This window comes from Rhamphochromis longiceps, linkage group LG1, assembly GCF_057381845.1.
Source record: "Rhamphochromis longiceps isolate RC_006_pf linkage group LG1, R_longiceps_female_GT1.1, whole genome shotgun sequence".
Classification (NCBI taxonomy): Eukaryota; Metazoa; Chordata; class Actinopteri; order Cichliformes; family Cichlidae; genus Rhamphochromis; species Rhamphochromis longiceps.
The window spans coordinates 26,179,998-26,207,604 of NC_140557.1; the positions used below are offsets into that span (position 1 = coordinate 26,179,998).

General features: G+C 40.8%; 2 protein-coding genes across 3 annotated transcripts in view; one reads left to right on the forward strand and one right to left on the reverse strand.

Annotated features, from left to right (window-relative positions):
• Positions 1 to 27,607, forward strand: part of pcdh17 (protocadherin 17) — a 72,040-nt gene that overhangs the window by 36,389 nt on the left and 8,044 nt on the right. The window lies entirely within an intron of this gene.
• Positions 1,243 to 3,164, reverse strand: LOC146678832 (uncharacterized). The gene is made up of 3 exons (XM_085411506.1): positions 2,649 to 3,164; positions 2,086 to 2,368; positions 1,243 to 1,920 (listed from the first exon to the last, which is right to left on the reverse strand). The coding sequence occupies exons 1-3, from the start codon at positions 2,876 to 2,878 to the stop codon at positions 1,252 to 1,254; spliced, it is 1,182 nt and encodes a 393-aa protein (XP_085267632.1). The 5' UTR covers positions 2,879 to 3,164; the 3' UTR covers positions 1,243 to 1,251.

Consider the following 27,607-nt stretch of genomic DNA (forward strand, 5'->3'; position numbering starts at 1 on the left):
TCAACAAACCATTCTTAGGAAAACAGAGAGAAAAGGCTGAGGTGTGACAAGTTACACAAGAACTGGACTAAAGTGATGAATCTAAATTAGAAGCCTTTGATTCAAATCATCATATGTTTGTACGATGGAGGTCAGGAGAGATACAGCAGTGACTGTTGGGAGCTGCATTATAGCCAGTGGTGCTGGAGATCTTGTCAAAATTGATGAAATTGCAGATGCAGAAAAGTACCATCAGATTTTGATCCACCATGCAATACCATCTGGAAAGCATCTGATCAGCAACGGCTTCATTTTTAAGCATGGCAGTGATCCCAAACACACTGCAAGTGCAGTAAAAAACATATGTGACTAGAAAAATACACAATTGAACACCATCAGTGATGGACTGGCCTCCCCACAACCAACATTATAGAAACAGTTTGGCTTTTGTAGGCTTTAAGAAGCATGAAGAATACTCCTGAAGACTGATTTTGCATCATATTCTGTATTTCAATGTATGTTTGCACATATATGTGTTTCAGTAAATGAAAATGGAAACGCATATATATATATATATATATATATATATATATATATATATATATATAGATAGATAGATAGATAGATAGATAGATAAAGCTAAACTTTAGTGTGCACCCTGAGAGAAGGGGCATTGTTACAGTTTTTCTCAGTCGCTTTGGTGCATTTCTCACAACAGAATTGAACTCTCCACCACTACTAAGGCACTTCTCAAAACAATTAGTGCAAACTGCAAAACATGGTGGATAACTTGCAAAAGTGAGTCACTCCATCAAAAAGAAAAGTCAGGTGTCCAAAATAAGTTGTCAATGCATCAACAACAAATCCCTTGAGCAAAACAGACAATACATTCATCAAAAGCAAGTACTGATACCAAACAAAGTGTCAGGGCTGTCACAATTACAAGTCATTAGACCAGCACCTTTGGTCACAAAATCACATGGTCTGAACATGTTCCCATTGTGACGGATGTCTTTGTAGGTGCTTCCCAATGACATGTCAAGTCCGGACCGCATGCATGGCATGTTGAAAACCATAAATTGTAAAGGACAATCAAGACACTCCATATGCACTCTTGATAATATTTAATTGAAACTGTTCACAGCATTGTGCAAACTGGGGAAATACAGTAAATCAAACATTTTACAGCAAACAAACTCACCTAGACAGTAAACCTCACTGCAGTAGTTACGACTCAAAAAAAACAAACTGAAAAACAGACACTGCTGCATATCAATCATTGATATCTAGACGCTCCCGTCTGTCTGCCCACATATTTGCATCAACATCACAGCGTATGTCAGCTCTATCGATGCATCGGGGAAAGTATCTTCTGGAGTGTCGAATCCACCCTCTGCAGGACTCTGCTGTGATGTCATCACAAGCTGCATCCATAGCTGCTAGCAGGGTCATTTGGGTATGTGGATGCCTGTCATATACCTTCCACCTCCAGGAAGAGAAAAACTCCTCAATTGGATTCAGGAATGGACTGTAAGGAGGAAGAAACTCCATAAGCATCCTGTCGTGTGCTGCAAACCACTGCCTGACTACAGCAGAGTGATGGAAGCTTACATTATCCCAAACCACTACATACATTGTCCGATTGTCACCAGGATCATCCCTTCCATTTTGTGGGATCAGGTCCCTATGAAGAGCATCCAGAAAAGCCAACAGGTGTTGTGAATTGTATGCACCAATACGAGGAATATGGGTGTGAACACCATTCTCTGAGATTGCGGCACACATTGTAATATTCCCTCCTCGTTGGCCTGGGACATCAATGGTGGCTCTTTCACCAATGTGATTCCGTCCACGCCGTCTGCCTTTTGCGAGATTGAATCCCGCTTCGTCAAGATATACAAACATGTGCAGGGGTTCCCTGGCCTCCAACTCCAGGATATGCTTTACAAAGGATGAGAATCAGACAGGTCTGTAATGGTGCATTTGGCAGAACAGATTGTACAGTTGGAATTGTACATAGGATTACAGTAACATGCATAAATGTAGGTTGAGTACATGGCCTAAACTGTTACAGTGAACAGAGGTACATATGCGAACATGTGTTACCTGTACATACTGGTGACGGAGCTCCTTCACTCGATCACTGTTCCGTTCAAATGGCACTCTGTACAATTGCTTCATGGACATTTCATTCCGTCTGAGGACTCTGTCTATGGTGGAAATTGATATTGACTGAATATTTCCGAAGATGGTGTCATCGTTTACGACAGTTCTTTGTATTTCTCTCAGTCTCAAAGCGTTGTTTGCAGCCACCATTGCACAAATTCTTTCCTCTTGCTGCGGAGTCATAAGTCGACCTCTTCCACCTCCTCTAGGTTGTCTGGCAGTCCTTTTTGAGATGCAGATGGGAAAACACACACATGTAAGCGCAAACATGCTTACAGTGATTGTCACAGGACTATCATTCAAAACTCCTTTCTTTACAGCATTACTGTATTGTACCACAGCACACTATGCCACACCTGGGCCAAGTCTGCGCTTCAGTTACAGTACGTCTATGTGTAAGGATCTGTAAGGTCATGTCCTAATGCAAGTCTCCTGTATGACTATGAAAGTGCAGAGCAAATTAGTTTGTGCTGCATACTGTAACTAGATTACGGTGTGCTCACCTGTTTTCCCGACGAAATGTCTGGATGATAGAACTTACAGTAGTTCTCCCAACATTTGGCTGCACCCTTCGACCAGCCTCGGCCATTGTGAGGCCATGGTTTATCACATGATCCACAAGTGTTGCCCTGATTTCGTCAGGAACGTGTCTATGTGGTTGGCCTCTTCTCACCCGGTTTTGTCCTCGTCCTCCACCGATCCTCACTCCTCTTCCACGAGGCTGACGTTCCATGTTCTGCTGTTTTGTAGATTCAGTATGCACCTCATGCCAATCCTGTCTGTTGGTTTACATTGCAGTATATATGTACTTGTGGAGTGGGGGATGCTGTGCCGCGGTTCACCTGTGACTGGGTAGGAGAGGCTTTTCATTGGTTGCAAGTAGGAGTGACACACACCAATTTTCATTAGTGTGAGATAAGGTTCACCTGAGACATGTAGTTTATGGAGATTTTCATGGGAACTCCTCCAAAATAGGGTTTTCAAAATGGGTGTATGAATCGTTTGACAAGCTGTTCAGCAATTTTGAGTGCACTGACACAAGCAATGCAATGAAGACTATTAGTTGTAAGGACAATGACTATTCAGCCGGTACAAGTATGAATAATTGTGACATTCATGATGAAAGAAAGGAGATAGTGATGAATAGGAAGTCAAACGTGACCATTCTTTAGATATTTGTACTCACTCAACTGCTTCATGTCCAAAGGCATTTGCCTTTGGACGCAGTGAACGTGAAACCGCCACAGGGTTGTGCCAAAACGACTACATGTTGTGGTGGTTGAACTAACTGTTGTGCAATGTTTAATTCTGTTGTGAGAAATGCACCAAAGCGACTGAGAAAAACTGTAATATGTTATTCTTCACACGATGTTAAAGTCTTTTTTTCCTGCAGGTTAATGGACAAACATCTGCTGAGAGAGAGGCTTCGTCAGAGACTGTTGTAATTAGTCAGTTTGCAAACATTACTCCAAACAGGTAGCATATGGAGGAGTCATAGTTTCGTGTGATGCCGTCACATCTGTCTTTTTAAACATGATTAATTGAGGCCATCGAGGTATGTTTACACCCAGTGCTTTGTGTCTACACCAGCAGAGACATGCATGTGCATGGTTCTGATGAACTCTTGCAGCGTGAGCGTCTTTTTTATGCCTGTTGGCTCTTTTCGTGAGTAATCAGTAATTTAAAAAATAACAACAACAAAAAAACAAGCAGAGTTTTAGTTTCTCCTTATTAAGTATCTGTCCTGTCTTAGTATCAGACCACTAGAGAATCCATTTATAAGTGTGTAGCATGGCCTTGGGTAGTAGATTAGAAAATCGACCGTCATCTGAAAACAGCAGATGCTCGTGTTTCTTCTTACTGTTTGTGCAAGCCATTGAGAAGCGAGGATTTGTCTTTCATCTTCTCGTGCTCCTCGTCTTCTCAGCTTTCTGTGTCCTGTCCCTGACTGGGCTGATAGTCTGATTCATGGCAGCATCACCAACCACTTCCCTTGTGGGGAAAATGAGAACCATCAGCAATCTGGACTTCTCACTCAAAGTCAAATAAGATTTGTGAGTGTTTGTGTGTTCATACACATGTGCCAGATCCTGTGTTCACCCCGTTCTTAGAGGATGTGGCGGTATCGCACAGCAGTGAGGCGATTTGCAGCTAAGCTAGTGGAATCCTGTTGAAAGCCTAAAATCTTGTGGGGTGAAGGGAGGGGAAATATCACAGTCTTAGGATTTCTTCTCTCTCATTACGGGAGATTGAAAGGGATTATTCTATTTTCCTCAATACACAAAGTTTTATTAAATTCCACTGTTATGATTGCAGTTCACGAAGGGTAATGTCCGTTCTTGTGTCCTTCCTCTCGAGCTGCAGCTGATGAGCTTGGCTGCAGGAGTGCGAGTTCCACCTCTAAACCTGGGCCCGACTGCATGGCGCATCACCCCCTGATCCTCATTCAGCTAGTGAAGCCTCTCTCAAGCACTGTGGCACCACAGTGTTGGAGAGGATTGATGAATATCTCAGACTCTTACCACTCGGGCCGTAAATCTCTGACATTATCCCTTTCCCCTGGTAGCCGCAATGAATAATTACGGCATGTTTATGGAAGCAGTGAGTAAAAATACGTCTTATTTCATTCTAAGCACCATTATAACCTCTCGACATAGCATGATTGGACTTCTGATCTTAAAAACTCTGCAGGAAAAAAAGAAAAGAAAAGAAAAACAACACAGGGAATGCGTTTCTCCCGCTGAACCTGAATGCTTACAGGTGCCCCGACCCCTCTCTCCTCGCACCGCTGTGTAATGAGAACATGACAGGGCATTAATCCAAGTGTGTGCCCGCTCATAATACATCGAGAGGACACACAAAGCCGTTAAACACTGTGAGAATGTTACTGGAAGCTTGATGAAAAAAATGTAGGTGCCCTAAGTATAGGGATTAGAGTCATGGAGATTTAAACATAATCACACTTCAACCATATTGTTAGGGCTTCATCCACTGTCAGGCCAACTGCAAAACCTCAGGGACGATACCGAGTATTAAAACACTCTGTAACATTCAACTGTTAACCCAGAACTGCTTCTATCTTCTTTGTTTTGTATCAGACGCCACACCTGGCAGATGAATTTGTATGCGTTTGTTTTACTGCCTCATTTGAGCGTAATAGAGCTCAGAAAGCTGGGCTGGGCGGTTTGAATAGTTTGCATGTTTCATATTTACAGTTTATACACGCACACAGTCTTGCTTGCTGTAAACACACTAGTAGCTCATATCATCATCGTCGTGTTCATCATCCAGGGAGCGTAGGCTTTCATTCTGCAAACGTAACAAAAAAATAACTGCCACACGTGTTTGCGCTCTACACACCATCACTCACCCTGCGTGCGTGCACGAGAGAGAGAGACACAATCCAGTTATTTATCAGTTCCATCATCGTGACAGACGTGTCTCCTCTCCTAGTTGTTCTCGTTGTAATCACATGAACAACAACCTTGTAGATGTAGTGTCTGTACTGTAAATTAAATTAACATTGTGTGCCTGAGCCCCATGGCTGTGCAGCTCTTTTCTTTTTTCTTTTTTTTTTCCAGGCGATAACCTCTCCCTGGAAATTAAATTTGCGATTACAACAAACACAATTAGGGTATTATCTTTTCTAACTTTTGATTCAAAGATATTTTAAGATAGAAGATCTCGCACGCTAAATTCCCGGGGTTCTGGGGTTTTTTCAGCTCCTGGGTGGCACGTGGAGTATTCGTTTAGCGAAAAACATCCGACAGGCTTAAACGGTTATTCGGAAGTGGTGTGTGTCTGTTAGATGCACAGACTGAAGGGCAGCAATAACTCCTGTCACCCTGGTTTGCAAAAGGCTGATTTAGTGGGTTTTAGAGCGGGCAGTGTATTACAGTCAGACCGTCCTTGTGGCTTTCTTTTTCTGCATTAAAAACAAAATCATCGATCATTGTGTGACACTGAATTGTGGGCTGCAAAATGATCATTTTTTCCCTCCACACCCCCAACTATCCAAAAGTTAAACAAAAGAACAGTTACGAGGCAAGTTTGTTGTCACAGCGCCACTCTTGGAGTATGTGCTGCAGAGCAGCAGCAGAATTGTTCCAGTATCTGCTCTCAGTGGGTGAAACATGTTGTCCAGCACAGCAGTAGGGAGGATACTACGGAGCAGATTATAATGATACAGAACATCGTCACTCCCTGGACCAGAGCCACTCCGCGGCCATCTGTCCTCTTTCCATGGACAGCCGGGCATTTGTGCTTTTGTGTGTGTGTGCGTGTGTGTGTGTTAGAGAGTTTCCGATGTAATTCTAGACATTAACCAAGCTCTTTTACATATGCTTTGATAGCCTCTGCTTTCCCCCTATCATTTTTCAGCCGTATACATGACCATTCTCATCTCTCTCTCTCTCTCAGCGCTCTCTCGCGTACACCTCTGGGTTTCCAGTTTTGAGGCACGCTAGGGTTTTACAAAGTAAAAATATCTAACTTGTACTGTTAATGAGCAAGGCGCTGCTTGTTTTGCTGCTCTTCAAATCATTATACATTAGATTCAAATGGAAATTAATTAACTGACTAATTGACGGTTGTCATTCTTTGCAGTGCTTACAGGCAAAAGATGAGTTTGTTAGTGGGGGAAAAACAGTCCTTGAAGGTTTACTGCTGTTGCAGATATCTGTTGCTATCTTGGCACTCAGAGCAGTGCTGGCCTCGGGAGTTTTTGCCTTTTTGTTTTTGTGGTAATTTATGACCTACTTCCACTTTGGAAACATTTTTACACCGGTGAAATATCCAGATTTGATTTGATTTATTTTTTATTTTTTGAGGCCAAAGTTAAATCTTTTATATGCCATCTTACAATAGCTTCCTTTAACTCTTTCCAAGTCAGCAAGCACCTGCAAAGAAGAAAAAAACAAACAAACAGTTATTTATGAAAGTAAATCTGACCTTACCTGTCATTAAAGAAAGCTCCTAGACTTCAGGAACATCCTGTATAACTAGTATTAACCCTACATGCTGTTACCTGCCAGCCGTTATGCTCTTAAATGCACTGCACACGAACTTAATGATAGGGCTTAATATAATTTCTACTGTGCTGTTCCTTTGCTATGGACAACACGAGGTGAAAGTAAAAACTCGCTCTCTGCAGCTGCGGCATGGCCAGGCAGTGAGTCGCAAACACCAAATGGAAAGCAGTTGTTTGCACGGAGATAATGATAATGTCCAGAGCTGTTATAAAAAAATACAGTTGAAGGCCTCAGCGGAGTACAGTGGAACCCCGACTTAAAAAAGTAATTTGTTCCCGAGGGTCTTTCGTAAGTCGAAAATTTTCGCAAGTCAAAGCACCCATCGCGCCTTTTGAGTGAACGATAGGCTATAAGCTAATTGCTGACTGCAACAACAGCGAAGCGCAAGTCACATGATTCGAAAGGTATTGTGGGCATTCTGGGCTCAGCCAATCAGAGCCAGCGGATTTCGTTACGCGGCATTTTGCCGTAACACGTAGGGCTGTGCGATATGACCAAAATCTCATATCCCGATATAAGAATTCTATCGTCCCGATAACGATATAAATCACAAAAATTGAACATTTTCTGTAAATTCTGTGAATCTCGGGCAGCTCGACTTGAGTGAAGTGTTTCCAGCTGCGCGTCGTGTACCTGGAGTCGAGTTTTTTAACAGATGCATGAAACTATACATTTTTAGACATAAGTTGTAACGGCCGCCGTTTTCTTTGTATTTATTACACGGCGTGCTGCGGGGAAAAGCCTGTTCTAACGTTTGAGTCTAAGGTTTATTTTTTTAGCACCTGACGGCTTTTTTACTTCTCATCCGTAAACAATCTGCTCTTTCACGTGATTCAGTTTATTTTGAAAAGTCTCAACAGGATTTTGAGCTTTATTGTGAAAGGTTTACGTGGAATATAAACAAGCGGACACGCAAAGGTGTTACCATTGCTGTTGCTAACGACAACGCATAAAAACAGGCGCTTGTCCGTCCGTAGTGTGGTTATATTACATATAAGAGAAAGAGAGAACTTTAAGAAATGAATATAGCCACTACAGTGACCATCAGAACGATGAAAAAATATTGCCGTAAACAGTTTATTTTGCGACACCACGAAACAAACGCTAAACGTAAAATGAAACGATAGATGTTTTTATATCGTCATCCGATATATATTGTTTTATCAAACAGCCCTAGTAACACGGGCAGAAATATTGCCGTTAAGTGCCTTCGTAACTTTAATTTTTTGTTAAATGGGGTATTTGTAAGTCGGGGTTCCACTGTATATGTGAGTAGAATATGATAGTGAGTGACAAAGTGAAGGTTATGTTTTTACTTTAAGTTAACACCTATCAGACTGCTTAAAAAGAATACTGATTTGATTAAACTCCCACCTCCAGCGAGCGTGATCGCTTTCAAATCACGAGAAGCTAAAGAGCCGAGAGGATAAAGGCTATAAAATTTGAGACACATTACAAAGGTCACAGGAAGTGACATGTGACAGTTCATGTTTTAGTTTTTACGATCATATAATTGTATTTACATGCTGTGTTTTTGCACTTTTTTTTTTGTCTTCAGTAAAATACTAGAAATTGGAAGTTGTGCCTTTGACAGCAAGAGTTGCCTGTTCTGGGTACAGTTCGTATTTTTAATGGGCTGAGGATTATTCTATGCTTTACTTTAGCCCAACTTTATGCTATGGCTTTAAATGAAGCACATATAACATCTGCCTTCGTTACAGAGTGACTGACGGAAAGACACAGCTTTTACCTTTAAGCGGGGCCGTGTTACATATGTCAGATTCACTCCTCTAGACAGTTCACACAAGTAGAGATGCCCGTTCTCTTGTCAGCTTTAACAATATCGTGGGAGGTAAAGCTATGGGTTGCAGAGATCTTTCTTTTTTTCCACATGACTTTGTTTCTGATCTCACCATCCTGCTATCTCTTAATGAATTCTTGTCTCATTTAAGGCAGAAGCTCCGGTGCTGGATTCGGAGACTGCAGATATTGGTGCATTTTTTTTTCTTCTGCAGTGATATCTGCTTTTACTGACAATAATAGTCTGAACACTGAATCCCTCGTTTCTAACAGGTGCATAGTTTATTTGAGGTTCCAGGTCTGAGTTGGTGTATGTTTTGCATGTTTCATGTCCTCTGAAACGTAAACATTACACCGGATATCTTTTCTTCTGAAAGTATTTAACTTAAAAAAACAGACCCGGCTTAAAGAGGGCATCTCAACATGATGTTATAATACCAGTGGTTTTGTGCGTGTGCGATTTAATTGGGTGGTCACAATCAGTTGACTAAAATGTTTTGTGAGATTTGGATGCCACAATGCTGTATAGTTGGACTTGTATTGTGCTCAGTTATACAATATTGAGTGAAGTACCAATATAAATTATAAAAACAACAAACGACAGATTGTTTGATCAATTCTGTGCAGTCGGCTACAAAGTGGGCGAATTACTCCGCTTTGATTATGTGAAAATTCCTGCAGTGAATTCTGCACATCTTCCTCTGAATCACTGAGATGCGAGTGCGAGTGCCCCTCTGTCTGGGCTATTTTCTTGGCTGATGTAAATGAATATCTGTGGTGCCCTGGGGCATTGTTTCCCCATGTTACACAGCATCAGGAACCAGGGAGATAAATGGGCTTGGCCTGTCCAAGGCATCGGGACTTCTTCTCTGCTCAACCATAACTAGTAATGTCCTTTCATCCTCTGCCTGCAGTGCTATAGATAATGGAGTATTTGAAGAAGAGGAAATGCTAAAACAAAGAGACGAGATGTGGTTTATGTGATGGCAGTGGATGGGATAATCAAAAATGTCAGAGGAGAAGCAAATGTGATATAATATAGAGAAATAGCAGTGGGGTTTGAATGCATGAAATATATATATAGACAAATATAAATGGATTAAAATATAGGAAATCTAAGAAACAGTTGCCGAAAAGGAAGGAAGAATATCTCAGGCAGTTGTAAATAATCAGAGGATGAGAAAATCTCATGGGTGGTTGGATGGAAAGATGGATGAAGAGGGGCGGGACAGCAGGCAGGCTCCATGGGAGATTGGCTTAAGTAGCATGGTGCCTGGCTCCCCTGCAGTCACTGAGCCTCAAGTTCAAATTCAAAAGAAAGAAAACCTGTCAAAGCAAACACATGCCCTTCTAATACACGCCTAAACCCAATCACATGCACACAAAATCAGGAAGTTCTTTGGTGTCACTGCAGCAGCATAAAAAGAAAGAGCCCTGATAAATGTGGGATGAACCATTTGTAACATAAATGTAACTTTGTGCTGTTTGCCCTAGTAGCCGCAAGAATTTCATCAAACATCTTTTTCACATGCTTGATGGCGCACTATAGCTTTCCCTTACCGAAGGAGATCGAGAGCATGTGTATATGTGTCTCTTTGCGAGCATGTGAGGATGGCGACTGGGAGTGTTTTTCTCCGATAACCTCAGTTTGTTACTTTTTGATCCTGCTAAATTAAGATAAGGGGCTTGGTTAATTAAACTGTCACATGGCAATACCTTGAGGAATTGCCAGGCCAACACAGATTTAATTGGGTGGCTGCAAATGTCCCCGCGTTGCCTCTCTTTTTCGCGAAGCAGCCCCACAGATGGGGAGAAACACCCTCATGGCTACTGGCAAAAGACTCACGAATGACAGACATGAACATTTTAATAAAGAGGGGTGGAGCCAACGAAAGGTTGATCTGATTACTAATGTGCTACTGTAAATGCTGTTCCCATAGCTTCCTGCTTTACAGGGTTAACGCTAGGTTAGACTTAACGGGACAGATTTTAATTGCTACTTGAGTATGCGCGAGTGAGATTTGTGTAATTCTTCTGTACATTGCAGGCGTCTCCTAAGTGCATTAGCTGCAAGGGTCTCCAAAGCCCGGTGGACAATGTCAGCAAGCTTAAGATGCATCTGTAATCACCAGCAGCCAATTAACAAGCTGACCTCACCTTCGCACCTCAAACCACAACAAAGATCTATTATGGAGATTTGGAAGGCTTGCAGTGTAAACAACTAAGTGCGATGGATCTTCCTACAGTGCTTATGGGTGTTTGCATACATGTGCTTCATTGAAATTCAGAGCCACAGTGAGGTAGACGGATTGATGTTTTGCTGATGTGTAGGTTTTTCTGTAACAGGTTTAAAGAAAGCATTTGATCAAAGCACATATCCCCCAGATCCATTCAAGTTTTGCTTTTACTTTAGGAAGCTAAAAGTATTTACCAGAGTGTCCTATCACGCATAAACACTCAATGTTACTCATTTTAAAGGGAAGTGGCAGCAATTTGCGGACACACAATGAATGACGTTAATTGAAATGTTTTAATCTGATGCCGTTTTTAGAAAATCAGCACCGCTGAGATTAGTGTAGGCTCTTTAGCGGCGTTGTGGGGTTAGTGTTGCTGGAGGACATTTCCTTGATAGCGTAGCGCCCATTCAGTGGCGATGTTTTGAAAACAGTTGTCCATCTGCCCCTAGAGGTGATCAAAATCTGCCTTGATTAACAAGTGGGAAATCTCGGTAATGGTCCCTTGTGCTGACTCTCATCCCCTCCCAAGTGGGGATCAAAGAGGATGAAGTTTTGAGCCCAGGGATAATCTAGTTCCCTAGATTGTGATAATGCTGCTCGGGATGATCGTGTGGATCAGAGCGGGTTGGGGCGTGCTCTTGCCTGTGGGTTTTATGCTTGCATGTACTTGTGCGCCAATGTGTTGGTGCTTAAAAGAGAAGAGGCAGACAATAGCAGAGTGAGCCACTGGAATAGTACACATAGCCTGATGGAAAATAGGATGTTGCTGTATCTAGGCAACCACATCAGAATTCAAGACATATCAAACAACAGGTGATCGCCACCATCTTCCTTTTTAATTTTAGGCGGATTAATTGTGATCAGATATTAATTGATGGTTTGCAACAATGCAGCTGTTTACAAACAAATTGCAGTTTGACATATTTAGACAGGCAGACATACGTGGGTACTGCTCTTTGATACAGCACCTACAGATGAAGGTGAAGGACGTGTACTCATGAGACTACAAGGACGGTTATCATTTTTTCATTTATTCCACAAAGTTTCAATAGATGATGTGTTACTATGTGGATACAATTAATAGATCCTTTTCGAAGAAATTACCCCTTTAAAACATTTTTCACAAGTCTCTACAAGTCTCTGACATTGACTGTGCTTCACTTGTGAGATGTTAGCAGGTGCTGCCTCTTCAAAAGCATTTAATTAGAATTGATAACTTGGCCATTCATAGCCAGCTTACGATTCAACAAAGGATGACCCCAGGTTAAATTTAGCACTCATAACATAATTTCTAGTTGAATCAAATGACTGCAAGTTTTAAAAGTCTGTGACACTGCCTGTGCAAAGATTCAGAGTTGGTTTAAAGCGGCTCAATTTTGACAAAAAACTATTGTGATCAGTATCTTCATCTTGATTTTTTCACATGATTATTCATTTACCTAACAAGCAATATGGGGTTACTAAACTTTAAAGTATGCATTTTCATGTGCTTCATTTCCTCCTAACTTTTAACTTAACTGAAGTGCACGAATGAAAAAAAAAAGGTTCACGTTATATCGAGTTTAACACCTGCCAAGCACTCATTGCCCCCTGCAACTATCTTTGATTCATCTTTCCAGAACACATTATTGTAAAAACGCCTGGTTTGCATTATTCCAATCTGTAATTTAGCTCTAATGGGTTTTTTTGGCCAACAAAGGCCATTTTTGTGGCACATGTCCCAAATACATCAGATTTGCCAAATTTTGTTCTGACTTTAGACTTGTGTGCCTTGACATCATCGACTAAAAGAGTTAGCAGCAGATCCAATCGTTTGAATTTTGAGGGATTCTTATGAGCTTCTTGGATCGTCACATGGTCTTGGAGTTTCAGCGTCTCTCCAGTAGAGCTGAATAACAAAGTCTTAGCTGTGCTTTGGCTGGTTGGTTGGTTTGTTGGTCTTGTTGAATTTGGAGAGGGGACCAATACCGGATCAGATTGGCAGATATTTGAAATCTTAAGGATCACAAACTTTTGAAGATCTTAGTGATTATTTGAAGTGTTTGGGATTAGACTGGATGACTGAATCGTCATCAGGTTCTCTGGCTATTCTAGTTACGACTGCAGCAAGTTCAGTATTTAAACCGATTTAGCAAAAAACATAGATTTTAATTTGAAATGATGGAAAGCTGCTAGTGCTAGCAAACACTCACTTTGCAAACCAATCTGTTGTTGTGTGAAGCTTTAAATTGTGCTCAATTTTATTTTGAGTTTTCGGAGTGTTTTCTCAGTTTTACATTCGATTTTTTTTTCTTTTCCTTTCTTAGGAAATAAGTTGGCAGGAAAATCACTAAAACAGAGAGCTCTTCTTCTTCTGCCACGATGGCACCACATGCTTTAAACCAAAAGAGATTTAAAGCACCGAGGCTGTATCTGTCAGATCCTAAGGAGCTATTTATTAGTTGCCCTAATATGAAACACATAATTGTAATCTTTATGGCTTTAAAGGTATCCAAAATTTATATCAATTAATTTTTAACAATTTATTTAAATAATGAAGATGGTGCCATTTGCTCAGGAGCATCACTGTTATTTCTTGCCATTGTTTTAAAAAAGTTGCAGTGTTTGGTTGTTCAAGTCTGTTGAAAAATTCAACAGTTTATGAGATGTTATGTTCATCCAGTGCACCTCTTTTGGTAGAAAAAACCCCCAACATTTGCAGTGTGAAACAGCAACAAACTGGGACTTTGTTTATGAGTTTGTTTGGTTTTTTTGCATTTCTTTGCGACTTACAGTTTGCAAAATGACAGTAAGCTTAAGCTCTGCTGAATCTCATTTAGGTCTTAACTTCCCTGTTGTTCTGCATGGTCTCCTCCCACCCTGATCTGTGTCTGGTGTTGGCGTCCAGCTGTTCCATCAGCACGACAAGTGGTTCAGGAAACTCCCTCATTGTTCACTGACCAATCGCAAACACACCAGAATGCTGTCAACGAGCATTTTCCACCCAGTGGTTTGCATTTGCCTGCACCTGTGGTTTCGGCCCAGAGGGCATGGGATGCATGAAGGGGGTGGGGGGCAAAAAAGGAAGAGGCTGGGCACTGGCGTGGAAAGGAAGTCAGATTTCGGATTAGACTGTCTTTCTGTCTGTCGAGATTAAACGTAATAGATTCCTCAAAATGGATCAGAGGCCAGCTAAGCCTTACTACCCACCCGTATTTGCATTTTCGCAATTTGCATGAACTCATTGGAGCTCGGAGGCAACTTACGGTTGTGTGTGCACATGTGCAGGCATGCGTGCGTTCCTGGCATGTGCTTTGTACTTTGACAAGCAAAATAAAGAACTAGTCCAAACAATCTAATAAACGTGGCCGAAAGAAGCTGCGCCGCATTCCCTGGGTTCTTGGCCCCAAATCACCTGGAAATACAAAGCGTTTATTTTCCAACATTTACTGGAATGTTAAGAAATTACATTCACCGCCCCTCGCTGACTTATCACATGTTGTTACACTGTATCACACTGCAGCTGAGAGCCTACTGAGGAGAGTTACTAGGATAGATGCTCAGTCTGCACTGCAGTGCTTTGCTAGCCTGGGTTGTGAATCTTATCAGGCAGAGTTGTGGTAGTGGATTGTGTGTGTGTGTGTGTGTGTGTGTGTGTGTGTGTGTGTGTGTGTGTGTGTGTGTGTGTGTGTGTGTGTGTGTGTGTGTGTGTGTGTGTGTGTTTGTGAGTTTGTGTGCCTGCGTGTGTGTGTCCAGGCCCCTCTGGAGTCCATTAATCCCAAATCTAACAGACTTACTGCAGAGGCAGCCTTTGATGTGTGCTGAATCCCTCTCTGGAATATTGGATGCTGCTTCCATAATACCCACTTCCCTCTCTCTTGTCAGGAATACATTGTTTTGTTTTTCCCCCCACGACGCTGATATTGTCCGGCAGGACAGGTGGCTGCTCTGTTATGAGTTTGTTTACAATTCAGGTGTGTTTTTAGTGGTTCTGTGATCTGTAATTTTACATCTCTGAGCTCCTTTAATCCCATTCTTATCTTGTGTAAGCCTTCTAATCTTTGACCCTAATCTTAAAGCGTCACATAGAATGGGGCAGTGCAGATTGACAAGAGTTGTTTTTCTCACCTTCAAATTCAATGCATACATTTGTCAGCGAGAGCTGGGGTCCTCCAGCCTTGGGGTTTTCTGTCTTATGAGTTGAGTCTGAAAGGTATTTATTGTTATATATTTCTATTTATTTGTGTTTTATTGCAGTGGCCGGGACTTGAACCCAGCCTATTTTAAAGCCTCGCGCTTATAACCCTCTAGTCTCAGGAGTGAAACAGATGGAGAGGCAAAGAAAGTATAAATTAGATAGTGAGATGGAAAACACATTTCTATTTGAAATGATTATCCTCCCCGACGGCTATACTAATAGACTGTTATTGCATTTCCGTCAGTTTCTTTTAATCTAATCATGCTTATAAACAGATGAGTGAGAGTGTTAGTGTTTGCGTATATTCATCCATACAGAGACATAAGCAACCAGTGTCTAGACGGCAAACACCAATTTGGCTGGCGCATGGAGGAACATCAATGCTAAAGCAATGCTGCTGAAACACTAGGCATGTTCTTCTGCATGGAGAGGAGATTGCAGTGACAGACAGAGAGCGATAGGAGGAGGAGGAGGTGGCGCAGCAGAAATAGAGAGGCTGGCAGAGCTCGCTGTTGCTAATACATCCAAAGTGTGTCAGTTAGCTCTCTAAATGTGTTAGGCCCCGGAGCTGAGAAAGCCAACACCATCGACTCAACCTACCGCACTTCACCTTTCCACTTAGCCTCTGTTCAACACCCGCCAATATCCTTGGAGGGGGTGGGTGGGGTGGGATGGTTGGGGGTGTGGGGGTTTTTCCAGTGCTGCTCATTGGCACGACTGATCAGATGACTCGGTGCTAAAGTGTACAGTTTTCCTATTATACATATTAGTCTCATGAGTACACGTCCTGAAGTGCTGAATTTAGAGAAGGTAGGTGGTATGCAGCGTGGCAGGTAGCTTTACAGTTGGTGTGCTTTCACACTTACTTCCCTCCTTTGGCAGCTTCGCTCCAGTGTTCAGCAGGCAGTCGGGGTGTGGGTGATCCCATTTTATGACAGTAAGTCATCATACTATTTTTTATATGACAGATCATGCACACAGAAGAAGTCATTTTAACTTGAATATATGCCATTTATTGTGTAGCTAGTATTAACTTGTGCCATAATATTTAAAAATACATGTAAATGGTGTACATTCCTGTAAAGAAATTACATATATATATATATGTATATATATATATATATATATATATATATATATATAGGTAGTGCATATATATATATATCTATATATATATATATATATATATATATATATATATATATATATATATCTATATATATATATATATATATATATATATGTAGTGCATATATATATATATAGTGCATATATATTGTGCATGATCTCATATTCTCGTGTTGCTGTTCTTCCTACGCCATCATAGTAATGTTAGTTAAGCATCAACATCGCAAATGACCAATGATGTTGTTAACCAGGAAGTTATCAAAAGCAAACCCAGCATTTACTGCATTTTATTAATGAATAAAGCAAAAGCTTAAAGTGTGCATCATTTCTTCTAAAAGATTTCTTATATAAATGAGGGCCTTTTTCTCTATGACATCAGAACAACATGACTAATGTTGGTCCTGAACCAACATTATTATGATGATGCAGGAACAACAACGACAACACGGCGATATCAGATACTCCGTATGATGTAACAGCTGATCCATCCCTTATTTATTTCATCATTTACTCCAACATTTTTGCACTCTGGACCTTTGCGCATATAAATAGACAATAACAATATGTAGAGCATATGTCACGCTGATACTGTCCGTATCCGGAGGCAAGTTCCCTGTATGTGTGCGCGTACTTTGCCAGTAAAGCCGATTCTGATTAAAGGAATTGTGATTACACTCGATTAATGTAGACAGACTGACTTTCTGTGCTCCAGTGAGTCAAAGTGGAAGAAAAATGAAAATATTATGCACACTCTAACAAGCAGGCTTGGTCTGTCAGATTAGTCTGTTTGAAAACATCTGAGTGGTGTCATGTCAGGTACGTGATTAAATTCACAATTATTATTTTTTTTTTTTTTGTGGGGGGATTTTCACCCAGGGGATGCTTTTAGTTCAGCCGAAGTAATGTAAGAGAAATACACATTTTTAAAAGTGTCACTAAGAAATGCGAAATGCTCTGGTTGGTTGGTTTTTCAATTCTGTAGAATTTAGTCTGAGAAAAACGAATGTCATAGCAAATCACAAGGGTTTGTCCTCCATCGTCATCTAGTAATATTTAAGGCTTCTTGCAAAAATTACGATTAAAAAAATTGTGATTTGCAACACCGATACTGATACTTGGTAATTGAAAAATTTGATAGATTGCACAAGATTTTCTTCTTTCACACACATTAAACAAATTTCCAAAATATTTATCAAGTATAATTATTTATGAGTTCTTTCTATGACAACATAACAATGCGGTTCAGCTAATATATAATATGTATTGCTGATATTATTGATCAGGCTCTGCTGTTTTACTTGCTAAGGAAACAGTATTGCTAGTAGCAACAACCTGTCGAATATCCACAAGGCTTGCAGAATTTTCCATTTGCCCTTCTTTTGTATGATAATGCATTTTATCTCAGACTTCGGTTGCAAAGCAGAATAGTGCTATCATTTGATATGAGGGAGAACCATGTCCTAATGCAATAGTAAGGTTAGTACTATTCTGCTTTATGCTGTGTGTGTAAGTGTTGTATTACAGTGATGGTTCTGTGGAGACAGAGCGTCAGAAGCACTTTCCCTAATCCTGCTAAAGCAGCACACATGGGAATGATTACTTGCACAAAGCCATGACACTCTGAGTTGTTCAAATCCTTTTGTTCAAAAGAGAGCGACAAACAGAGGGGCAGACAGAGAGCGGGAGACAATAAAAGAAAGTGATTTAATTCAGTAAATGTGACATCATTTTATGTCTAGTTGATCTTCTTGTTGTATGGGTTGCCCGAATGAAGCCTCCACAGTTCTTCGTGTTGTTTTGGGTCGGCTATCAGGACAGGGCCGCGGCGCTTTATTTTTAGGCAACAAATCGAGTCAGTTTAAGAAAAGATCCCCCAATTCTAGAGCAATGGAAGTGGATCATTAATGCAGCATGGCTAAAATGTAAAAATTTGTCGGAGGGAAGCACTTCAAAAGACGACCCTATGTGAATTAGAAACAAAAGGTTTCCTTTCATTCTTTCTTTAATAGGGTGTTTTAAACCTGTTTTCTCCTTGGATAGAAACAGGATTTCTGTAATGAGCTGGTGAGTCACTGATTCTCTCGGCTTAATTTTTTTTTTTAATTCCCTGCCTCCTCCCTCTTTTTTTCTCTTTCTCGCTCTCACTTTATTTCTTGTGCTCACTGTCTCTCTAAATGGGCCAAGGCAACTTTCTTTGCCGTCTACTGGGGGAAGGAAGTAGATTAAGGCTGTTAACAGGCAGAAGGATGCTGATCAGCCTTTCTGGTCTCTGCTCTAATGCTCGGTCCATACTGTGCTCTCCTCCTCCTGAGGATCCTGGGCTATAGGCTCCCTTTGAACACATTGCGTTTGTTTTGAACTGGCATGCGGTGGAAGAAGTGCTGTTTAACTGAAAAGCCCATTTGATTCGCACAAATATACCCCAAAACGATTTAAAAGTGTCATGCAGAGACGAAGACAAAAGAAGAGAAAAAATAGAGTGCACTGTCTTCACATCTGCAAACAGTAAGTAGTAGTGAGTAGAAATAAAGCATTGTGCAGGCCTGCTGTGTCTATTTGTGTTGCTTATGAGTGAACATGCTGTGATGCGCACACTCTAAAGACAAGGCACACACAAGTACGCTATATTTAGATGACAAACTGCCATAAACCCAGGCTAAAGGGGGAAGAAATAAACAAAAGAGAGAGGGGGGGAGAGAAGCAAGGCGGTCCAGAAGCATCCCCTGTCACGGTGCAATCCCCCATGTCCTAATTACACAGGCTTAGAGGAAACGGAGGATTAGCCACTGATTCACCACGCTTCTCGCCTCATCTTCTAATAAGTTCCTTTCTTGTCTCCTTGCCACCCTTTGTGCCACCCTCCATGTCTTTCTCTCCAGGTAAAGGTAGCAAGATACTATTGACTTGCGGCTTTCTCTCTTTCTTTGTTACATCTTGTCGGCATGCCAGGCTCAGAGAGCATGAGCATGTTTTACTTTCAAACACGTCGCCATAAAGAGTCTTAAAGAGGTGTTTGAAAATATTACTCACCTGTGGATCTGTTTTTGAACATTTATGTAGTTCTACATGCTTTCAATATAAGAAAAAACATTTAAAGATTATTTATAGTACAATTTCTATATTTATTTTTACAGATATTTAAAATATTTTTTGTAATCCTGTATTTATATGACTTTATATGGCTTATGCCAAATGCATATTGATAACCCATTGCAGGATGTTTGTGAGGAATTGTCTTTAAAGTCCTCTGGACTCTGGCAACATTAAGATTTTGTTAAATTAACTTATGATAAACACATTGCATTGGAGCTGATTAGTGCAGAGTTGTTGTAGAGTTAGCTTGTATAAACAATGGCTAATGTTCTTCAATGCTATAGATTTTTCAGATTTATTGTTTGCTAGGTATAAATAGCTTAATGACAGTAGGATAGATGTCTGAGGGCTGTTCCTCTCAGACATCTATATCTAATAGCTTCCCTGTGGCTACTCTCCTGAAATTGCTCCACCATTAAAACACTTACAGGGTGAAAGAAAGAGGAGCGATCTATTGCCAGAGGAAATGTGAATTATACAAGGTCTTAAGTCACAGGTTGGAAAGGAAGACTTTTTTTTCGGGGGGTTGGGAGGATTGTCCGTGGAAAGAATCTGTCTTGACTGACCATACAATATTTAGTGAGCGTCTCTGACTGCCATGAACACAGAATACTCAGAGCTGCTGCATGCTCGATAATATATATTTTTTCTTTGTTTATTCTGCGGTTAGCCTTCTTTTCCTTTGTTTCTGTGTCTCCAGCATTGAAAATCTCTTATTGAAGAACACGCAGAACTTGGCTGAGCGGGTTTCTCAAACACAACAGTGGGAACTTTGTCACATGTCGAAGATGTGGTTACAGATAAACAACAGTTTGTCTGTCCTCAGCTCTTTTTTGGCTTTGAATAGGTTCCCGTGGCCGTTTATTACTGTGGAACCTGTTCTTCTAGTCTGAGATTTGCCTGTCAACAAACAGAGAAATGCTGACATTCACCTCTTTTTTATCGCACTTGTGCGTAGGCTGACCTTTGCTAACAATTAAGCGGGTGGAAATCTTCTGTAGTTGATATTTTTGTCAGGGAGCTCATGGATTGTGTGTGAATTGCAAGTCTAAAACATGTTCTCAAAATGCACTAAATTCAGGGAAGTCTATTCATATTCGAACTGGGTATATTAATCGAGGTTCATTAAAAACCAATCGATATGTCCTCAAGTTGCCTGCACACTGGCACGGGAAAACTGTAAGTGGTCACTCCGCAAGGACGTCAACAGGCACACACATGTGCGCTCACAAGCAGCAGCGGTTATAAAACCACGTAAATCATTTGCAAACACATTTGTATTTATAAGGACTGCATTCCACATTTTACTGCCCTCATTTCTGCTTTGTGTTAAAGGAAAAGTGCTGTTTGAGCACACCGTGTCATTTAAGCTAAGGAGCATCCGCCTGCCCTCATCTACACAACCCACAGACCCTTCTTGCCACCCACTGCACACAGCAGTGCTTGCTCATCATTGATTGGGCTTTGTGTGTTTGTTTTTGTTTGAATATGAGCTTATGCTCCTCTTCCTCTTCCTCTTGAGTTTTTATCCCTCTCTCTCCTATGCACAAAGACTCTTTCCCCAAGGTGTTCTTTGAACAACTTAGCCAGGCATTAGCTGACGGAGGGACTTGTAGCTCATGAGGGAACGCCTGAAGAGAGGACGTGTTTGATCCTAAGATATCTGCCCTTGATTCTGTCTCTTCTGTGCCAGCCACCCAGTGCTCCCCACCGCCGCTGCCAAGCATTTCTGCCTATAAGTCGGCATTCTTATGCCTCCAACTGAGATAAAATCTATCACGCTGGAGAGGACTACCCTTCTCATTGTGCAAAGTCACCCACTGCACATGAAAAATAAAATCTACTCACTCAACATCTCTAAGGTATGCTTTACATCGACTCCACAATTTAGCAGGAACATAAGTTAAAGAGGAGCAAAAAAGTCTATTTAAACATTCAGCTTGCTCCAAATTACCAATTTATATCACATCACAGGCAAAATTTAGTGTTGTTTTTGGTTTCAAGCGGAGCAGTAGACCGGCGTAAAATGCTGGTCCCCTAGCAGCCTGTGATGAGTACACCAAAGCAGCAGTTTCATGGAAATACTATTGTTTTCCAGCCTCTTGAAATTAAGTTGGCAAAATATACTGGCCAACTGTAGAGAACAGCCAACGTTCCCAGCACAGCTTTGTTTTAGATTCATAACAGTATCGGATGCAGTAATTCACTTGAGTAATGTCCTCATTTTCAACACAGCAAAACTGTGCTGCTAAAAAGAAATATAGACTGACTTTAATCTGGAAGAAACTAAAGCATAACAGGTCTGTCAACAACTTAAATGACAGAGGCAGCATAAAACCACTTCCATAGATTTTAAATGCATTTACATTAAAATCTATTTCATTAATAATCATTAATTAATACTGCTTTCTTTTATATATAATTTATTTTCTTGTGTAGCCCCTCCAGTCTACCTTGACAACTGAATTCTTGACAAGATAATGTAGCACAGTCGGCTCACTAAGGCCCAAAGTCTGAAATACTCTATTTAAGTACTGTTTTTGGTCGACCGGCGACCTGAGAAGTCAGATATTTAGCAAACATTAGGCTCAGTCAGAGTGGAGACTCTCTTATCTGTGCAGTCCAAATATTTAGTTACCCTGATTGGCTGAGAATGTGGGAATGTGTGTGCGTGTGGGGTGGGTGGGTGTATACGGATGGATCAGCTGGGCTAGATAGAACTAGGTGAGGAGATTAAAAGGAAAATGACACACACACATGCACACCTAAACCCACACTGCGAGCTCCCCCAGGTGAACAGGTGCAGTCATGGTCTGTCACAGATGCTCTGCGCGATTCGTCAGCTGCCATTCCTCCTGTCCACCTTGGGTGGTATGGGAGAAATTCACCACAACACAACCGCAAATATACACAAATGCACTGACTGATTTTTTTTTTTTTTTAGCCTCATAGGCTACTTCTGTAGCTTATAGAGCTGTCTAAAGACTCCCCAGGTGTGACTGTGAGGAAAACGACTGATGAAATTTATGATTTGTAACTTTTTAACAAGTTCTTGAACTTAGGGAGCACTCTAACATGCTATGGATTTTCCCAGTGTTATGTTTTTGCTAGCCGCAGCCTTTGAGTACACCTCCCTCTTGGTTCACCCCTCCCTTCTCAGGAACCACAGTGTGTGACAGTGGGACATTAATCACAGGGCTGGGTAATAAAGCGAGGAGGGATGGGCATGTAGGGCCAGGGGGGCAGGCGTCTGGAGGGAGAAAAGGCTGTTTAGGGAAATCACACCATGCTTTATGACACACACTGATACACAGGCACACTTTTACACTCACAGGTTTCGTTGCACACCCTGTGCACATCATATTGAAAGCATCCAGCCTAAAACTTTGAAAAATTAGTTGAAGAGGAGAGAAAAAAAACAACTCATTATTTAGAGAGATGTGACCATTACCTCTCTATTAGTCACTGCTTTGCCTGCTTGTGTCATGTCATGTGGTCCGGTCCTTGTTAATGAAGTGTTAATTTAGAAAGACTTTCTTTTTGTCAGCAAATGAGAGGGAGGTTTTTGGTTTTTTTGCAATTTAGAAAGACTCAATAGGTGTTTGCGGCTCATTAAAGAATAACACCTTAACTGCTGCTGTGCTGCTGAGGTGAATGGAAATTTCTGTTAAGCTGAAAATGTGAAACAGTAAAAGAGTGTGAATGCATGTGATCACTTACTAAACGATAGCACGACACAGTTCTTTAATCTACTGGTTGTGTAACTTTTCAGCCTCTTTTTTTTTTGGTAACATCATCTTCATTCTTTCTTGGCTTTTCACTCTGGAAACTCGATTGTTATTCATGTAGTAGGTTTATGAAAGGTTCCCGATTATAGATCCTACACTTCTGTGAAACACAGCTTCAGCCCGGTAGATCCTTAAGATCGACCTATTGAACTGACTGAAAGCAGAAAAAAATGTAAACCAAACTTTTGGACTATGTAAAGACTCTAATTCAACCATTACTAATAAATCAGCTTTAAATCTTCCTCAAAAGACGTGTTTTTTGCGATAATTCTTAAATTCTTAAAACTTATTTACAGTACATGGATTTCCTTGGAAAACAAGGCCAAGGACAACATCACAGAGGAATTCAAATTGGTGTTAATAAGTATTAATCATATACAAAATGTTCTGTTCTAAATTTGATCAAATGTAGCATAACAAAAAAGGGTAATGGCTAGCTTTCAGTTTAGCTAGCTCTCAGAGAGATTTAGGCTACGTTCACACTGCAGGCGAAAGCGCATCAAATCCGATTTTTTTGACCCTATGCGACCCATATCCGATCATGCTATGACAGTGTGAACGGCACAAATCCGATATTTTCAAATCCGATCTGGGTCACTTTCGTATGTGGTACTGAATCCGATACATATCCGATGTTTTAGAAAGCGACTGCTGTTTGAACGGTCATGTCGCATTAAATCCGTCTTCTATGTCACCGACACAAGACAGACGCCAATTATCAGCTCCGGAGAAGACATCGAAACTGACAGTGAAACTGTTGGGAAGAAATCGTTGGAGAAACGTGAACATTTTATTTGTACTGTATAATCTGCAGATTCTGACAGAAATCTGCAACTATCCTTTGAAGCACCGCTCCTCTCTAAAACAGCAATAAGGATCATTATTAGGTTATTTGCATTATTATGTAAATTTACATTATTATGTAAATAACAAAATAACTTAAAGCAAAAATTGGGAAACGGAAAGTCCAAAGTCTTTATATCAACGGCCATCTGTCAAACAATATTGTTTGCTCTTGGTCTAAACAGAGCGCGTTGTGTGTGACGTCTTCTTTTACGCATGCGGACCGCTTTGAGCGTTCACACTAGAGCGTGTTTGCTGTCGCATTTTATTTGTAGTGTGAACGAGCAGACAAAAAAAATCGGATTTGATCAAAAAATCAGAATTGAGCAATAAGACCTGCAGTATGAACGTAGCCTTAATGCTCAATTCCGATTTTTTGATCAAATCCGATTTTTTTTTGTCTGCTCGTTCACACTACAAATAAAATGCGACAGCAAACACGCTCTAGTGTGAACGCTCAAAGCGGCCCGCATGCGCAAAAGAAGACATCACACACAACGCGCTCTGTTTAGACCAAGAGCAAACAATATTGTTTGACTGATGGCCCTTAATATAAAGACTTTGGACTTCATGTTTCCCAATTTTTGCTTTGTTATTTTGTTATTTACATAATAATGTAGATAACCTAATAATGATCCTTATTGCTGTTTTAGAGGAGCTGTGCTTCAAAGGATAGTTGCAGATTTCTGTCAGAATCTGCAGGTTATGCAGTACAAATAAAATGTTAACGTTTCTCCAACGTTGTCTTCCCAGCAGTTTCACCGGATGGCCAGGAAGCGTTCGCAATGTCTTGTCGGGTGCTTCTCTGGAGCTGATAATTGCCGTCTGTCTTGTGTCAGTGACGTAAAAGACGGATTTAATGCGACTTGACCGTTCAAACAGCAGTCGCTTTCTAAAACATCGGATATGTATCGGATTCAGTACCACATACGAAAGTGACCCAGATCGGATTTGAAAATATCGGATTTGTGCCGTTCACACTGTCATAGCATGATCGGATATGGGTTGCATAGGGTCAAAAAAATCGGATTTGATGCGCTTTCGCCTGCAGTGTGAACATAGCCTTAATGATGTTGTGGGTTACATGGTGTTACTACTGATCATTAGGTCATTTTAAAGACAATAAAGTTCCTTCATTCAGCGTTTTTTCTTTTCTTTTCACCAAACGTATTATCTTATTCTGGCTCATCTCACAAAACTGATGTTGACAAATAAAACAGTGAACACGAATCATGTACTTATTTGCTTTCTTTTGAAACATTGTGTCCTTTTGCTATTGCTGAAATATTTCTTAGAGCAGCTTTCTGACTTTTATATCCATTTTAATGTGCTTTTAGCATTGAAGATAACTGGCAGCTACAGAGATGTCCTATCAAAGTCACTGTCGCGCATTCTTGAAATTTTGCCCGTAAGTAAGGCAATTAACCCTGCTAAACGTAGCAGCTCTGTTTCTCTTTAAGAAAGTATTCAGAAGTTTAAAAAAAAAGGTGTGTGTGGAATTAAACCTTTTTGCTGGCAATAGAGGTATAATACATATCTGATTTCAATAAAGGATTCAGGTCAAGAGTCTACGATATGGCTACAAAGATACAAAAATCAACCCTGCCTGACTTTGACTTGGAATTTTGATAAGTGTTACAGTCCCACTTTCCCTTGAAGCTGCAGCTGAATCTTACCTCTTCTTTCTAACGATAAGATGTTCTAGTCATCAATCGCACATTTTTTGCTAAATATGAGTGGATCACCCTCCTGCCTTTCATGGATTCCCATTTATTTCACAGACACTGTACTGGCCTTTTTGAGACTTGAATGTAAGATGAAGTCTAAAAAAATATATATATCTCTTTATAATGTCAGTGCCTGGTGTTTAGGCCAGTTTTGTAAATGAGTGAACAAAGAAAGATAAAAAAAAAATCTCTGTGCATGGTGAAAGTATATATTAATATCTTCATTTTCATCTCAAGGTTTTGATTTTACAACAAATATCTAGAATACCGACTTCAAATTGAAGATGCCAAACGAGTGCAGGTATAAAGCGGTGGAGATATAATGCAGGTAATGTGCTTCCTCGATGATTGGCTAATATAAATAGGAAATATTTATACTGCCGTATCAGTTCAGATGAGCAGATTTTCAGTCAATCGGTGTAGCTTATATTGGACCACATAATCGCAAGAGAGAACCTGCTGAGCATGCCCCTGGTGGCCATATCAACACAGGCAAATGTGTCCTTGATCCAGACATCTACTGCCCATCCCAGAGAGCTGGTGAAGCCTAGGTGAAGAAAGTGAGAGAAGGAGGGAGAGTGCGAGATGAATGTCACCTCTGCTCTCATATGTCATATTGGTAGTCATAGATATGAGGAGAACGCCTCAAGGTTGAACGTGCAGCTGAGACATGAATAATCTATCAGAGGATTCCTCCAACTAAACAGAGGGAAATATGTCAAAATGGATTATTTATAATTTAATTTACACGTGTTGAATGGACAATCACGAGACATTGCTGAGGCCAGATGAATTGTTTGTGTCTGGAATTCACACACTGGTTTGTTAACCAAGCGTGGTTACATGTATTCCCTGTACGCTGTAGCTTGGTGATGGATCACAATAACAGCGCGTTGTCATTAGAAAGTGCATTCAGGTTTGTTTTTTTGTTTTTCATGCACAAGCTTTGGACCGAATCGCTTTGACATGTTGTTTATACTTTCTTACCCAAATCACTTTTTGCACAAAACACAGGCACACACTCTCCCATTTCTCAGTGCGTGCAGACGCATGCACTCACCCCCACACTATTTAAATGTAGTCCGTCTCGTACTGGTCTGGCCTCTGCTTTCCAGCTCACCTTATTTCTTCTTCAGATGACTGCTTCAGCATGGGAAATGTCAAGCTCTCTTTGCCAGCACTGTTTGGCTTCTTCAAACATTTGTGAAGTGTTAAGCTCATCTCTACAGCTTAGGAGGGCAGTCTCTTAGGAATCTAGACTGCTGACCCGCAACACAGCAAAGACAGCCTAGCCAAGTGCACTCAAGCACATCCACTCTGCCTGCTCATTCGCATCAACCAAAGATTGTATTAGTCCCAAGTTTGTGGTCTCTAAAGCAGCACTCTCACCGTGCTGCAGAGGTTCATGCATTGCACAATGGAATTGATGGGGGTAGCGTCGCAGCTCTTAACAGCAATGTTGTCTTTTCACATTTAGTTGGAAACAATAGTGGAATGCTGCACTTAGTAGCCTCATTTTAACTGCAATTAATGTTGCCTTTAAAACAAAGCCAAAGCAAACACTCTCCTTGGTAACAAATTCATCTAAATTCCACCTACCGATTTGCATTTCAAGAGCTGAAACCACAACAGGCTTGTT